This window comes from Elaeis guineensis, chromosome 1 (assembly GCF_000442705.2).
Source record: "Elaeis guineensis isolate ETL-2024a chromosome 1, EG11, whole genome shotgun sequence".
NCBI lineage: Eukaryota > Viridiplantae > Streptophyta > Magnoliopsida > Arecales > Arecaceae > Elaeis > Elaeis guineensis.
Genome location: NC_025993.2, coordinates 171,865,477 through 171,882,353, shown reverse-complemented (window position 1 = coordinate 171,882,353; position 16,877 = coordinate 171,865,477). Strand labels below are relative to the sequence as shown.

Genomic DNA, 16,877 nt, shown 5'->3' with positions numbered 1-16,877 from the left:
TTATTTTAGGTATTCTTCCTTCCGATCAAGCTTGTAACCCTAGATAGTGGGGTTTTTAGCTCTCTTTTCAAGCCTCGAGCTTTGAGGTTTTTGTAATAAATTTTTTTTTATATATAAAATCTTCTTTTTATGCAATTTCATCTCTTTACATTATGCAATTTATTTTTCTTGCAATTAGGATAGTTTAATTTATGCAATTTAATTTTATGCAATTAGGTTAGTTTAAATTATGCAGTTTAAATTTATGCAATTAGGATAGTTTAATTTATGAAATTAGGGTAGTTTATTTTTCTGTATTTAAATTTTGTAAGTAGATTTAGATCATGTCTAGCTAAGCATCCCTTCTAGGGTTTGCGATGAAGCTAGATCATGAGTAGGGATTTTACATAGGGTTCTTTCTTTTTCTTAGGGTTTCTTTTTCTTCCTCTTTTGCCAAAAATTTTTGATGAACTACAGTTGGGTCAGAGTCCCTTCATAGTTCATGCTTGATTCAGTGCATAGGAGGAGAAAACCCTAAGGGATCCTAGTTACTACTCCCCTGTAAAGAATCTTGATAGGTTATCGTTGGGCCTTAGTCCCTTCATAATCTATGCTTGGGAAAGACAAGAGGAGTAGTCGTTAGGATCAATAAGAAAAATTTTAGGTAGAATTCCCTAATCTAGATCTAGTGGATTCAAAAACCCTAGATCCTTAGTCTTATTGTCTTTAGCAAACAACTTTCGACTTTCGATTTTTGTTAAAGCTCACTTGAGCATAGATTTAAAAATCATTTTTAAAACCAAGTCTCTGTGGGATCGACCCGTACTCGCTGGTCGTGCTACTCTGCACACCGTGCGCTTACGATTTTATTTACAAATTTTAAGATTTGAACATCAACATGCATCGATAGAAGACTAGCATACATACGACACGTGGAGACTGTGAATGAATGTGATTGCTGTCGTCGATATGGTAGTTAATATTAATGGCAGGTGAATCACACTTTACGCCACTTTCGAAAGAATGTATGCAGACGTGCATCAATTTCTCTCATGTAGATGTAATTCGAATTTCAATCTTTTCAAAATCTGTACGACATGTATGAAAATTCATCCCAGATCGGAATGAGAATTATAATCTCTACTATATTTGCAATTCTAACTATAGCTAGAGCCAGCTTGAATTTCCACCTTAACTTCAGCTCGGCTCGTGCCTTGCCTGAAGCACAATATAAGCTAAGTATTTGCCTGGGCTATTATTCTAATCAGATTTTATAGTTACAACCAGGGGTCAAGCATATGCTAAAGACTTTGATTCACATATTTAAAAGCATGGTTCTTATTCATCAAAAGAAGAGGAACACATATGTTCCTGTGGAGATTCTATTACAAGATCAGGGATCTCGGATCACAGAGAATAAAAGAAGAAGAGGGTATAAATCACTCCTCAGGGGGATTATCAGGGTGGTTGTCTGCGGGATGATATTTTTTGGTGTTTATGATGCCTTCGATCTGGACGGCTACGTCGATCTTGTCCACTTCATCTGAAAAGTAGGATGTCATTATAAATCTTGATCAGTTATCTGACGATACCATCTGTAAATCTTCATCCAGACAATCAATTTGAAGATACTTGATAAAATCAGGAGGAAGATGCACCTGGACAATATACTTGCACTTCTTGAAGCCCGTAAAGAATGCCGTCTTGCAAGCTTGGGCTATCATCTTAGTCTCTTCCTTCTCCAGCTACTTTCTTTTGCTTTCAGCATGTTCGAGTAAAACCCCCAGATCTATAAATTTACTCCAGAGAAGCTTATGATTTATTTTTCTCTCTTCCAACCTCTTTTTCAGGTGCTCCACCTCCGATCCGATCTCTTGGACTTCTGAAAGTGGCTCTGGAGAGACCTGAACTCCCTTGAAAGTGGAGTGCCCGTCTCCTCGAGGAGCCCTCTCTCCATGGCTCGTTCCTTCAGAGATTCTGACCCTCTTGGATGGACCACCACTGGGGCTCTTTTGAGAGTAAGTTTTAAGATAAGAAGAACCTCTTCTCGCTTCAAGTATCCTCCTCAGGTGCTCCAGGTCATCACAGATCCAATGACAGTCTCTCTCAGCCTCGGACCTCTATCTCTTAAGGGTTTTAATCCTCCCTTCGATATCTTCAATCTTCCTATCGATCCTAGATTTCTGTTATCTGAGGGCCTTAATCTGTCTTTCGACCTACCATTGTTTTTTGTCCTGACGGAGAATTGACTCTTGGGCCTCCTGAAAAGCCTCCTCTATAAGGCTGAGCTCTTTGACCAGTTTAGTATTATTCCTCTCTAGATGCTCTAACTGGTACCTTAGCAAGTCGATCTTCTTCTTCTCCATCGCCAGAACATTGAGGTTGGAACTAACAAGGCTCGTCAGACATTGACCCACATGTACAAGGGATCTTAAGGTGTTGGTAGGTTGCTTCTTCCCCCTTTGTTCATTGAGGAACAACCTCTCGATTGATGGTAGGAGGTTCCTCAAGTATTCCACCATGGATTGAAGGTACTTTTCTGTGGATGGAGTATGAGGGATCGAATCTGAGGGTATCGTATGAGCAATGGATGCAAGAAAGCATCCAGCAGGAGTCACCATCTTTAGAGATCCCCCAAGCTCCATCGTCATCGTCAGATCCTTCTTCAGGTTGTCGACCGTCTTTTCCATCCATGCTACCGCAGTCGGATCTCTTTCGGAGCATCCCTCGATGCTCGTTTTTGGTACCATCTCCATCAGCCCCCCATCGATCGAAACTTCTCCTAGAGAATCTTACATCATGACTTCCAATAGTAGGACCGTGGGCTCAACCGTAGGAGTGGCATATTCTTCTTTCCTGATCATGGATCCCATTTTAGCAATCGAAACCACAACCTGCCTCCTATGAGCTAGAATTTGCTCGAGTCTCTTCACGTGTTGTGAATCTATTTTGCTCTAAAAAATTATGATGAATAATCAGTATAAAAAAGATCTGTAGCTATCTTTGCAGATCTGTGACTACTTGTGCCTTCAAAGCATAAATTCAAAGGAGGAAGAAAATGAAAAACTGTCGTAAAGTGATTAAAATCTTAAAGAAACCATCGTCTGAGTGGTCCCATCAATTATGTCCGTCCACATCAGTCGCATTAGGCTAACGTCATCCACTTTAAATGCAGAAAATAAAAGTACGTGACATTGGATCTGAGATACATTTGAAGTACTCTTTTCGTCGGATTCTCAGACTCAAAAGTTGGGGGGTAGTATTACGGTGGTTACCACGAGCATCTCAGATCAGTGCTATATCATAAGATATTTTAAGTTTTAAGATCATCAATACGATCACTGACTGTCGTATGAGCTGAGGAGTCTATCTTCATGCTGAGCTGAAGTATCTTCGAGGTCTGATCTGTATATGAGCTCCTCAGCTAACTTATCTCTTCAACGTACGCGACAACTGTCTATCCCAAATAGGTAAGATTTGGTATAACCGTCTCTCCTATTCTTGCAGGAGCCATTAAGGACTGAATTATCTCATCTAGTTTGGTATGTCCAATGGTCTGACAATCTCGAAATCGTGCAATCTCATAACTAACAATCCAGCTGTCCGACATCCTTTTATATAAACAATCAGAGCCCTGATGATTCAGGTAAGTCCAATTAAATCCATCTTAGAGAATCCATTGCTACTCTTTTATTCTTTGTTGTTCTGATTTGAGCATCGGAGGATCCTCATCGGAACCACAATCTTCTATTTGAAACTTATTTTGTAGGTCACTCCAGTGTCAGCATCACCGCATGAGGTGTCTAGATGTCCATCTTCTGACCTCAACTGATTTAAGCAGCAACAATAAACTTAAATAGACTAATATGTAAAACATTTTAAAAAGTAAATACCATAGTTACTGGAACTAAGTGTGGAAGATTTGATCAATGAAATAAATATTATGTTATGATATTTGATGAATTGTTAGTAATTAAATCACAATCAGAATGGGATTCATCTTAGAATCTTAGGAATGTGTAATGTAAATTCATTTCCCATGAGAGTCGATTGTGATTCTATTAAACTAACAACTAAAATCAATTATCAAATTAATGTTAAAATCAACTAAAAACTTATAAACTGGAGGCATGCGTCTAAGATGATTTTCAATCCTCGTGTGGGATCGATCAAACTCGAGAACTTCATTCCAAGATACAACTAGTGACCTCCCTTATGGGCATGATCGCGATAAGGATGACAGAGCTTCAACCCAGCAGATGAAAGGGTGATAGAGTTTCAACCTAGCAAATGAAAGAACATAGAAATAGATCAAGAAAAGCTTGGAAGAAGAGGGTTTAGGAGAGAACATGAAGATTTTAGATTAGAAGAGGAGTGAGCAAGTATTTTTTTGCATATCCAAACTCCTAGCAAAGAACCCAATTTATAGGCCCAAAAACTAGTCGGTTGGGTTAATTCAATATTTAAAAAATATTTAACATGTTAAACATATATTTAGCTAGCTAACAAGTATAAAGCCAATGGATAGAAAACCAATGGATAAAAAATCAACGGGAAAAGGCTATTAATTAGAGATTAATGTTAAACAATATTAATCATATTTTATCTCAAAATTAAATAAGAAAAAATGGTAATAATCATTAAAAAAAATAAATTGAGAGAAAATAAAATGTGGGCCCTGCAGCTGGTGCAATCATGCATGTGCGCGCCTAGTCGAGCCGAGGTGCACAAGTGCGCGGAGCTTGGCCCAAAACTTCACAAAGTTTAAGAAAAAGATTTTCAATATAAACTCCTTCTCAACTTTTTTCCTATCCAATATGGAACTAAACAAATCAAAGAGTTAGGGATTTAATTGAAAATTGATTGAAGAAAATTTTGAGTTTTCAATTTCCTCCAAAGCACCAACAAAACCAACATGTTTTCTTTATTTTCTTCTAAGTCTCGATCCAGAATCAGCAATATCTATATTGCTATCTTCCAAAGACTGGCCATCAGTCTTCCATTCTATCATGCAATAGCTTGCTCATCATTCATCCCATCCATTGCGAGTTCGAGCGAAAGAACCCCTGCATCAATATCAGCACCATCAGCCATATCGATCATAGTAAGACCACTTTGATGGCAGCTTTGATCATGGCTCTCACCTCCATTAGCAATAGTGCCTCAAAAGTACAATGAGATCGTGTTGTCACCCCAATCTCCACATCATCATCATCAGCATTGCCACTATTTAGTATGAGATCCCGTCTTGGAACCAAGCCTACACCGTTTGCCCTAACTACATCGACTACACTAAGAACATGATCATCAATGCTACCCAAATGGATTGTGTTATCCTCGTCATCCCCAATGTTGATGACCTCATGCCCTAAATGAAAGAATATATCATATGCCCATACGGATGGCAGCCTTGTTTGCCTTCATTGGGTTTATGACATTTTTTTCTCTTCTCTCGAACCCTAACCCTTACTCTTATGGAGATAAATCTCATGTCAGACCTTTGAGTCGATGTCATAATCAACTCCCTCCACATCACTTACCATCTAGGCATCGCCTGCTAGCTTTGACCCCAGTTGGGAGGAGATGGGCTGCTTTACAATAATATGTAAAATATAGGGTTGATGTTACAAATAATTGGACATACAAAAAGATATTTATAAATTCATATAAAATATAAGAATTTTTTTTATCCAACATTAGAAAAATTCAAAAGATTAAGATGTTAAAAAATTAATAATAAAAAAAATAATATTTTTTGAAATCAAGAAATTACTGCAGTCAAAAAGAGAGAAGAGAAAGGAAACCAGATACGAATCCAAATTCCTTACTCATTGTGCTTCTTTATGGATACTCTTTGGAGATGATTTTTTTCGGATCATATATTCTTGAAGTTGTTTATGTACAACATAGTTGATACTCAATTGAGATAAAATTGTCTTAAAATTTTATCTCATGGGATGATCTTGGATATTCATCCCTTATTATCGAATTGGATGGTGATTTGAGATGCGGCATGATTTGGAATCTATATAGAATCACAAACCACGATGATGCCATTACCTTCTTTTAGATCAATCAATACCAAATACTCCTAAACCTCCCGTTCCTTTTACCTTTCTGTGATTCAGATCCTTTTTATGGTGCGGGTTGGGCCCTCGCCCTCCTCACCAAAAGAACAGAGAGAGAGAGAAGAGGTGTCCGTACATTCCATTCAAAACATAAATTTGCAGAGGCAGAAAAGTAAACTGCATCCCAGGCTTTACGATTCCGGAGTCCATTCTCCTTTTCCGTGTATTTATCTGCCGGGCTCACATGCCAAATGATAAGACAATAAATATGAACAGATTTCCTAAATCTTGACCTTATTCCCCCAAACCCCTTTTCTTGTTTTCTTAGTAATTTACCCGCCGCTCGATCCGATTGCGATGGCTCGATCCAAAACCATGCCAGCTGTTCCCTCATCCAGCGTAACTTCTTCCCAATTCCCCTCCTCCTCTCTTCCTAACGCTTCCTCGGTGCTTGAGAGCGGATCTCTCCGTATCCCCGATCATCGATAGAAGCAGAGCTGATCGGAGGGCCGGCCTTCTAGTTTTCTTCCATTAGATTCCTCTAGAGGATCCTCGGCGATGTAGTTGGGTCGCTGCTGCTGCTGGTACTTTGCATCCCTCCGGACGCCGCCGCCGTTTCACGTCCATTCTTTTGCGGGGAGATCGCGGCCGAGGTTTTTTAGATCCGAATCGCCATGGAAGGCGGCGGTAATGTGGAACCGACTCCATTCTTGAGGTAATTCCGCCTGCTCGACCGGGTCTGGTTTCTTTGATGAAAAATTAGGTCTATTGATCCAACGATTTCGTTGTTCTTTGATGCAAAAGTTGTTCTTTATGCTTTATTGAAGCTAATTAGTTATTGTATTTCTAGATAGTCCTGTCGTTAGCCAGGATCTTTTATGGGAACTTGATAGGTGATGGGTTGAAACCATTTAACATAAATCTAGATGTTTAACGCAAAGAGAGTTTGTGGAGAGTCTGATGTTTTAGTTGAGGATTCTAAGGCCCCATTTGGCAGAGGTTTCAGGGAGCTAAAAAGCAGCCTCTGGCCATTCAAAAACACTTTTGGATGTTATAGTCGTGTTTGTTAGAAAATCTGGAAGTTGTTTTGGCTTTGCTAGAAAGCTGAAAAAAATTCTACTTAGCACAAGCTCCATGGTAGAATTTTGGCGGATGTTGGGAAGCTATTTTAGTTTTAATAAAATTTTCACGGTGATAAAAAACGCCTAGAATAATTGTATACTTGATATGATATTCTATTATATCATATCATATCATATTCTATTATTATGATAATATAGTAATTCATTTCCATATTATACTATATCATATCATGTCATATATATCTTATCATATCATAATAATATAATACAATATAATATTATATAATATTATATTACAAGAATATATTACATCACATTATATTATAATAATATTATACTATGTAATAACATTTTAATATATAATGATAAATTATTATAATATATTATATCATATCTTTTCCTATTATATTATTATACTATACCATATAATATTACATTGCATGTAATATTATTATCTTATAATATAATATTATATTACATTATGATAATATACTTTATAATATTATTATATAACATTATTATGTTATATTTATTATGCTATAGTATACCATATTATATTACACTATATTATAATAATATTATATTATATTCCAAAAATATATCATAATACATTGCATTGCCATCATATTATACTATGTAATAATGTAATAATATGAAAAGTTTTATTTTATTATACTCTATTGTACAATACTATGTATTATTTTTTATTGTTATTTTGTCATATCAAAAGTACTTTATCAATTTGGTTATCAAACATATAGTAAAGTTTTATAATATTTTAGAAATATTGTTATGAAACAACAAATAGATTTTTATAAAAGCTCGACTTCTCAAAAGCTCTACTTCCAAAAGTTCTACTATCAATAGTAATCCCAAACAAGGCCTAAGTGGTTGAAATTTGCAGCAATTTGCTATTAAACATCAAAAAATGATGTGTTAGTAAAGCTCAACTCACTACGTAGTAGAATTTTATCAAGTGAAGTTGTGTTTTTGTGAAGGATGGAAGTCATGTGGAGCATGCTAATAAGTGGGATAAGTTTTATGAATTGCATCACAAGGATGTGATGAATCTAAAAGTAAGGCTTCACATGACAGCGCGGGAGAATAATGGGATGAATTTGCTTTAAAAAGAGCTTAATGCTATGATTGAATGAAATATGCATCCTATTGCACAGAAAAGCTTGTGCATAGAAATCTGGTAAGTTCTGCACAGATGCTCCAGACTTGTTTCAGCATTTGTGTTGAGCCGTACATCTGCACTATCTCTAGATCAATGTCTATAGATTTTGTTTTTCTTGAGTACCGACTAAAAAGCTTAAATGAGATAAGTTTCCTTTTTAACTAAAATGGCATGGGCATGTTCTTGGATCCTTGAAAAATTTTCATGGATTAGCTTGAACTAGGATCCTGCATGCATATTGAATGAGCTCTATTGAGTTTTTTTTTTTTTTTGATAAAAAGGAGCTCTGTTGAGATTAAAGCTTTGACATGCAAATTCTTGATGCCTTCTCTTCACCTCTTTTAGCTTCCATTATGTAGTCTGAATGCTCATCTTTTGTGATAGTATATATGGGTACACTATAGGGTCTCCCTGCAGTAATTTGCCATTAGTAAATTAACTAGCCGTCAGAATTCATGATTTTAACAAGAGTTAATGGTAGGGAACGCCGCAAATGATTCCCCACTGAATCACATTAATCCAACCACATGACCTGCTAGGCCCTCAAATTGTGGAACTGCATTTCATATAATCCCACATTGCATCACACATCCATGGAGCCATGTACCTGCATGGTCCAGGCCCTTGGAGCACTGATCGTATGGTCCACTAAGCCTCAACCTATATGAATTCATGTGACATTTTGCAATGAGAGTGGCCTGGGGATTGCTACTAAATGTCTTTGGAAAAATAACACCAATTATAGAAACTCTAAACTTCAAAAACTAAATATAGTAGGATGATTATTTTTTAGCTGATACCAGCAGCCCATGGTAGTTTCCAGCTTGAAATTGTGAGAAAGATCAAGAATTTTGAATCCCCTTGCTTTTTTCATTGTTTTGTTTGCAGCTTGTTTGCTGCCTTTTCCTATGGACTCGCTTCCATGGCCATGGTTTTTGTCAACAAGGCAATTCTGATGCAGTATTCCTACTCCATGACCCTTCTCACTCTACAGGTATTGGTTGTTCACATTTAAAGTGCATATGTTTCATTGGTTCTACTTTCATATTGGTGCCATTTATAGAATTTTTGATTTCTCCTGTCGCCAATTTATGGCAGCAATTGGCTACGACCCTTCTCATATACTTTGGTCGAGTCATGGGGTATACAAAAGCCAAAGATTTTAATGTGGCAACAGCAAAGAAACTTCTTCCAGTATCAGTCTTCTACAATGCCAATGTGGCTTTTGCACTGGCAAGCCTGAAGGGGGTTAATATTCCAATGTACATTGCACTGAAGAGGCTCACACCACTTGCTGTTCTGGTTGCTGGATCTTTTTCAGGAAAGGCAAGACCACCAACACAGGTAAGAGATATATATACTCATCATTACTTTGGAAAGTGAGGATGCATGTACCCAAAGGCCTTTCTTATGTTCAGGATGGTAGTATTGCTCATCTATGACAACACTTCTGAAATATCTAAACAAGTTTGTGTTGGTCACTCCGTACTCCAGGCATTTGGTCGAATGTCTGGTTTTGCCACCTTCAACGAGTGTATCTGATCTTTCTCATCTTTCTCATTTATTTGAATATTGAAATAAGGCTCAAATTTTCACATGATTCCCCTGGAAGCATATATTATGCATATTCCTGACTCCAAGTAAACCAATCTACTTGACAGGTTAAGTTAATGACTATTCCATAGCTTGGAAGAAATAGCTAACAGTAACTGTTAATTATCGGTATTAATTTGAGAGATATTTGATGCATGAGTTGCTTGAGGTTTGTTGATAGGTTGATGAAAATCAATAACTGGGATGCAGTAGGTAACATGACTGTTCTATATAGTAAGGGAACTAATAAATATGCTGAGGACTCTTAACATGTATCATAAGCTTGAAATGCATGACTCCATTTTATTTTGAGATGTTGTACTTAACATACCCTTTTTCTGCTTCTCCCAATGGCCAGTATATTTCTTTATGGCTGACTTCTTTATGGCTGACATTGAGAAGTTTCAGTGGTAGAGATGACATGGTACGATATGTTTGCGGTCATATGTTGCCTAACTGATCAGAATATAGACCTGCTTTTCTGTATGACCTAAATTATATTAAAAATCAAAACTACATGAAATGGCTACATGTAATGTTGTTTGATCCCTCTTATTCATAACAGGTATCTCTTAATGTCTGGATGACAAACACTGTGTATGCAATTTTTTTTTTAAGTTTCTATTTTTACAATTCTTTGATATATAACCTGCATCCCTATGACCAGAAATATGGGAAAGCTATGGCAATTTATTCACTATTTTGCGGTAAAAATTTGAGCTTATTCCTAAGAGGTTTCATTGTGTTTAGGATAGCAAAGTACATGTGCATGCCAGGCTTCATCTCAATGTCATTAAATTTCTCATATGAATGATACAGAAACCAATATTCTCTTGTTTTCTTGAGGGTTATGATGAGTCCAGTGTTATGATAGAAAACTTCCCCAAGAAACTATCTTGCTTCAAACTGTCGCATTTATGCATTTTTGATAATGCACATCAGGTGTATGACTTTGATAATTGCTGTCAAATGCAGAGTATAAATTTTTCTTGTTCTTTTAAGCTCTTTCAAAATGCTTTTGTTTTGATTTTTCTAACATTTCTATACCCATATTTTCATAATATTTCAGGTATCTCTTTCAGTTGTATTTACTGCTGTTGGAGTCATAATTGCAGCACTGGGAGACTTTTCTTTTGACCTTTTTGGCTACAGTATGGCCCTTACTTCTGTTTTCTTCCAGGTATACATTTTCCTTTTATTTCTGCTCTATAATAAAGGTTGAAATTTAAAGCCAAGTGTTTACTTCAGTTTGCGTTACAGCTTTTGGGTGAACTAACAATTGACTATTATTGTAGACCATGTATCTTATCCTGGTGGAGAAGTCAGGTGCAGAGGATGGTCTTTCATCAGTTGAGCTAATGTTTTATAATGGCCTTCTCTCTCTACCTTTTCTGCTTTTTCTCATCATAGCAACAGGAGAAATTCCACATTCTCTTTTTGTAGTATATGACAAGGTTCATACTTACACCCTTATCTAATAGTGTTTTGAACAATTAAGAACACATGTGTCATGGTACTGTTGTATAGTCTATGTTTCAGCATCTTATTTCTAAAGCACTTGTCATTTTACATTTTTGCTCCACATTTGTTATTGTTTTGCTATTAGATGATGCATCACTGTCCTTTACTTCTTAGTCAGCTATGCCACACACTTCCACTTTCCCCTTTTTATGACATGAATTTAGCTTTCTCATTTCTATTTCTCTCTCCTTTCTGTCTCTTTCTCATTTGAGAATTGAGATTCAGAGATTGTGCAAGACATAAAGTGAAACAGAGGTGTTCAGTTAGTAGCAAGAAAAAAATTATTATGATCAATTTTCTGCTCAGTTGTTAGCTTTAATTTTGGAATAGAATTTTGCAAAATATAATCTAAAAGGCTAGATCAAAGTTTTATCTGATGTTTGTATGAAGAAACAATCACTCACAATATTATGGACTGGACTGTGCCAAGGTTTAAGACTTTCAGTTACAGTAGTTTCAGCAATTACATATTAAAATTTGGAGTTGCAGCTCAAAAGAATTTTTTTAAAAAAAATCAAAATCAACATTAAACTATTAAAAAAAAAGCAAAAAAATAAAGATCAATTAAGTTTTCATTGTATTATTTGAATCTTTGGGTGTATATATATATAAGAGCTGCATGTCTCAAATTCAAACTTCAGGTTATTTATATATAATTTATCATTCAGTTGTTTGATGACAATTTAATGCATAATAATTTAAACGTAAAGTACAGGCCTGAGAAGCTTGAACTATAAATCAGGTTCATAAAGGTCTGGTAGCCCATGGTTTGCTGTAATAGGGGGAAACCTAGGTGAAAAAGGGAGTTTAATCAAGAAATGAAATTTATGAAGTCTATACCTCAGAATTGGAAATTGCTAACTGCAGTTTTGATTACATCTTGTGCAGTTTTTTGACTCTAATTGGCTGGAGTGAAGCCCTTAGACAGCTAATAATGTAGAGAAAGAAGAGTGCTGATTGCTGAAGGAAAAATAGGAAAGGAAAAAGATAAGAAAGGAGGGGGAAAATGAAAGAAAGAGGCAGAGGGTGTTAGGCAGAAAGTACAACTTTTGCTTCTGAATGATTTATTGTGCTATTTGGATAGTTTGATCTTTTCTGTTCCTGACACTGACATTGTTTGATTAAGTTTATGTCAAATTCTGTACTTTGGAAGCTTTGGTGCTCACCTCTTTCACTTTCTACTAGGTGTCAAATTCTTTTCTCCTCCACTCCTGATATTAACATCCACTGTTGCTTGAAATGAATGCAGATCAATACTTTATCATAAAATCACTATACTTCACTAGATTTTCAATCAAGCAAGGACATCAAATAATCATCATTTATTATTTTTTCTGAACTAATAGTATTCCTGATGATACATTTGTAGTGTTCCGGGATACTGTCATGTTACTGCATTGACGTTGAAAACCAGAAAAGCATGATCATACTGTTGGCTGTTTTAAATTAAGTTTCAGATTGTAGTCTGAACTATAGTACAATTTTTATCTAACTATGAAATTAGAAGGAGCCTACCTTCACTATTGTAATATCTGGGACTTCATTACCTGTCTTTAGATGCCTTCAGAAGGGCTACCATGGTGCTTTACTTTTGCTAACTTGTCTCCACATCAACATTGTAGTTATTAGAGGGCATGATATTAATGAATTTTGAAAGAACCATATCTAGTTAATAATATTGAAGCAATTTGACAATAGGAATCCTCCTTAGTCATGCTTCATATGATTTTCATTTTCAGTAATGAAACTGGTTCAATTTAGTTCTCTATATTGATGTCTTGATTCTATCATGTGCAGGCAAGTTCTTTAACATTCTTAATAATTCTTATTCTTTCATTGGCGATGGGAATTGTTTTGAACTATACCATGTTCTTGTGCACTATTGTCAACTCAGCTCTAACAACTACAATTGTAGGAGTCCTCAAAGGGGTTGGATCCACGGTGAGTGCAGTGCTTTTCTCTTTTCTTGATAAGAACCATATTTAAAGAGATATAGATTTTATATGTGCCACAGGAATTATTATTAATTTTCTGCATTTGTTTGTCTTTCCAGACCCTTGGTTTTGTCTTATTAGGTGGGGTGCAAGTGCATGCCCTCAATGTGACTGGATTGGTCATCAACACAGCTGGTGGTGTGTGGTATTCATATGCCAAATTTCAGCAGAAACAGAAGATGCCAAGGAAGGTAATATCTGATGAAGAGACACATCGAAAATAGAAAGTGTTACTAACCTGGTAGCTGGTAGCAGTGTGATATTTCTTGCGTAATTTCTCATTGATCGCAATAAGCTGCATACAATCTGTCTACTCAGCAAGCGAATTTCAAATTAGGGAAAGTAGTTAATTCTATTGTAAGCTTTTTGTATGAGGAACTGATGATCAACCGCAATTATGACTTGATTGGAGATTTTCAATCACGTTAAACTGCATCATATGTTTTTTTAAAAAAATTTCTGACCACAATTTCAAAAATAAGTGCTTGAATGATTCATCATATGTTTTTTTTTTTTTTTTAAATTCTGATCACAATTTCAATAATAAGTGCTTGAATGATTCTCCAAGCTTATGAAAATTTGAACCTACGACAAAGAAAAGGATGTCATTTGGATTGATTTTACCGAACTTGAATTATTGATGAACTCGTATTCAATCCATTGCTAGTTATTATTTGGCTTTTGTGAGTGATTCTCGTGTTGTAATCAGTCTAATGTTTTATGATTGAGGTTACAATTACAATATGGGATAGTGCTCATGCTTCTGCACATTTGTGGACTGCCCTGGTCATAGAAGGCAGCTATCTTTGACATGTTGAAAATGTTCGTTTATAAGTTAATGGAATGGTTGCCATGGAATATTAAAGCTCGTGTACATCCCTGGCCTTAATTTTCTGTCAATGAAATATGCCTAGCTAAATACCTTTTTCTTGTTTTTGAAAAAAGATCTCGCTAAAAGCTTCTGGAATGCATGAGGGTCCACGGTGGAAAAAAGAAAAAGACAAGGTTCATTCCTACCTGGGATTGAGCAAAGCTGGCTTAGGATCTGAGAACTTTGTTACTTGGATTATGGTTGGGTAAGTTTGATTATCTAGGATCAAATCTGATCTGTTTTATCATAATTTGTCAGCTTTAGTTTCAATAGTTTAGTAATTGTAAGCATAATTTCCTGCCCGCAACCGATTTCCAAAATTAGCTTGGTATTTAGGAGCATGACCTCCTAGCAGATGTTTGGTCCGATTGAGTCAAAATTGGGATGGTTAATGAGCTAAGTTTTAGAGCTCTAGATTACCATTTTTTGTTTGAATAATGTCCTTTTTGGGGTAGAAACAACGTTAGTTAGAACCTGCTCTATTTGAAAGTTTTGAGTTGATTGTATAGCAAGTGGTCCTTAGCGGAGGGACGGCAAAAGCCGATTTGCATGAGATATGACATTTGTTAGTGGGGCAAGACAGTTGTTTTGGAAAAGGTGGGGCAAGACAGTTTGCAAATAGGAAGAAGGTCCCAAAGGTTTTAGATTGGGCTTGAACAGAGGAAAAGAAAAATCCCGAGAACTTAATTTGTGCACAAATTAGGAAATTCCTGCAGGAATTGAGTCCCAGCATGCTTCGAAGGCCCCATCCAAGTCTAGACTTGTCGGCCTAGAAAAAGGATCCATGAAGATCTCTATTATGGGATGTGGGTCGGAAGTATTGGATTGATATGAGCCTACCTAAATAGGTTTCCGAGTTCATGAATCCTTAAAAAAAAATCCAGCCCATTCCTACTAGATTTTCCAAACAAGCTCCAACTTTTTTATGAACTACCTAAATAGGTCCAGCTGCTGTTGAATCATAATTTTTCAGCATCTCTATTCTCTAGGTTTCACTAAAAAAAAAAAAAATCAAGAGCTACCAGAGGGGTAAAGAAATCCTACAGTTTTGCTCATTTCCTTTTCTATAATTTCCTTCTGATCCATCCTCTTCATCCCAAAACCAAATGGAAATGAACTGTAACAATAACTGTAAAGCTGCTTGATGTGGCAAAAATCTGACATGCCTATCATAGATCAACATGTGGCCTAGCGAGGGTGGAACTCCTATTTTCATATTGATCTGAAAAAAAAAAAAACCTATAAATAACCTTTTATTTAGAATCAGACTCTGAAGAGTACAAATCTGACGGACAAGAGCTCTTCATTCATAGAAAGAGCTCAGGATCCTAGTAATGCCAATATCATAGGTTATTCCATCCCATGTTCTCTTTTTTCTCCTAGAGAAATTTTTTGTACACCATGAGTGGTGTAGAAAATCCGATGTAAAATGTACCATTTTATCTCATTAGTTCACGTAACCACCACCTTTCAATGCGTATTTAATACTTACAATTATTTTTTTTTATTTGAAATTTTGAATGATGAAAATGTCCATACTTTTTGTAAAAAATTATGATATCCTGCACGTAGGAAGTCATAATTTGATGCACAAGATGTCATAATTTGACGCAGGATATCATAATATGCCACAAGATGTTATAATTTTTTTCAAAGAACAAGGACATTTTCATCATTCAAAATTTTTTAATGAAAAAGCAGCACTACAAGTATTAAATACACGTTGAAAAATAGTTGGACAAAAATATCCCTCCCATTTTATGACATTCTGGATCATATTATGATGTCATAATTTTCTGGACCATATTATGATATCCTATGTACAGAAAATTATAATTTGATGCACGATATCATAATATGCCACAGGATATCATAATTTTTTCAAAAAAGATGGAACATTTTCGTCATTCAAAATTTGAAATGAAAAATGAAGTTGCAGGCATTATATGCGCATTAGAAAGTGGTGGCTATATAGATCAATCGGACAAAATGGTGCACTCCATGTCAGATTTTCTGTACTGCCCACGGCGCACAAAGAATTTTTCTTTTCTCCTATTGTTTCCAATGTCATATTTGCCTCAAGGGATCTGATTATTTGACCAAAGTCAAATCCAGCATTTTTTTTTTTTTTTTGTGTGAAGATCAACATCTCTCTGGTGCTTCATTTTTCAGTGTAATAGATCAATCAGAGCGCTTCTCATCTCTAGATTATCACAAACTAAGTTTCAATTGCAACACTACCCAATGAGTAAGGATATTTTCTTAAGCATGACACCTGTTAAGGGTTAGACACTTAATCATAGCAATGTTACATAGGTTTGATATTCAAACAAAATGTCCCATTCAATTGAGATAAGATAGTAGACGAAAATCAAGGAAAGTCCAAGAGTACAAAATTCAAGTTACCTATGGAATTTGGAAACACTACAAAGCTTTTTTGCTGTTCAACATAATTATATAAACCCTAATTTTATGGTTACTAAAAAAAAAAAATCTTTATTTGCTGAAGAATGAAATTAAATTTTAAGTCAAATCCAATCTTATGAATTTTCAATCCAACTGGATCTCTAGCTGCTTTGCTGACTAGTC

The 16,877-nt window shown here is 35.7% G+C and overlaps 1 protein-coding gene across 1 annotated transcript; it reads left to right on the top strand.

Moving 5' to 3' along the window:
• The first annotated feature begins 6,401 nt into the window (after positions 1-6,401).
• Positions 6,402-13,917, top strand: LOC105039589 (UDP-galactose/UDP-glucose transporter 7). Its single transcript, XM_010915781.4, has 7 exons — positions 6,402-6,762; positions 9,198-9,303; positions 9,408-9,653; positions 10,972-11,082; positions 11,198-11,356; positions 13,221-13,364; positions 13,477-13,917. Exons 1-7 carry the CDS (start codon positions 6,722-6,724, stop codon positions 13,639-13,641), a joined length of 972 nt encoding a protein of 323 aa, XP_010914083.1. The 5' UTR covers positions 6,402-6,721; the 3' UTR covers positions 13,642-13,917.
• Positions 13,918-16,877: the final 2,960 nt, after the last annotated feature.

Bases quoted from the DNA above. Each gene is read 5' to 3' on its own strand.
- LOC105039589 (XM_010915781.4), top strand. From the start codon at position 6,722: ATGGAAGGCGGCGGTAATGTGGAACCGACTCCATTCTTGAG. The intron at 11,357-13,220 runs GTTCATACTTAC...TATCATGTGCAG, and splicing joins TTTTTGTAGTATATGACAAG to GCAAGTTCTTTAACATTCTT. The intron at 13,365-13,476 runs GTGAGTGCAGTG...TTGTCTTTCCAG, and splicing joins TCAAAGGGGTTGGATCCACG to ACCCTTGGTTTTGTCTTATT.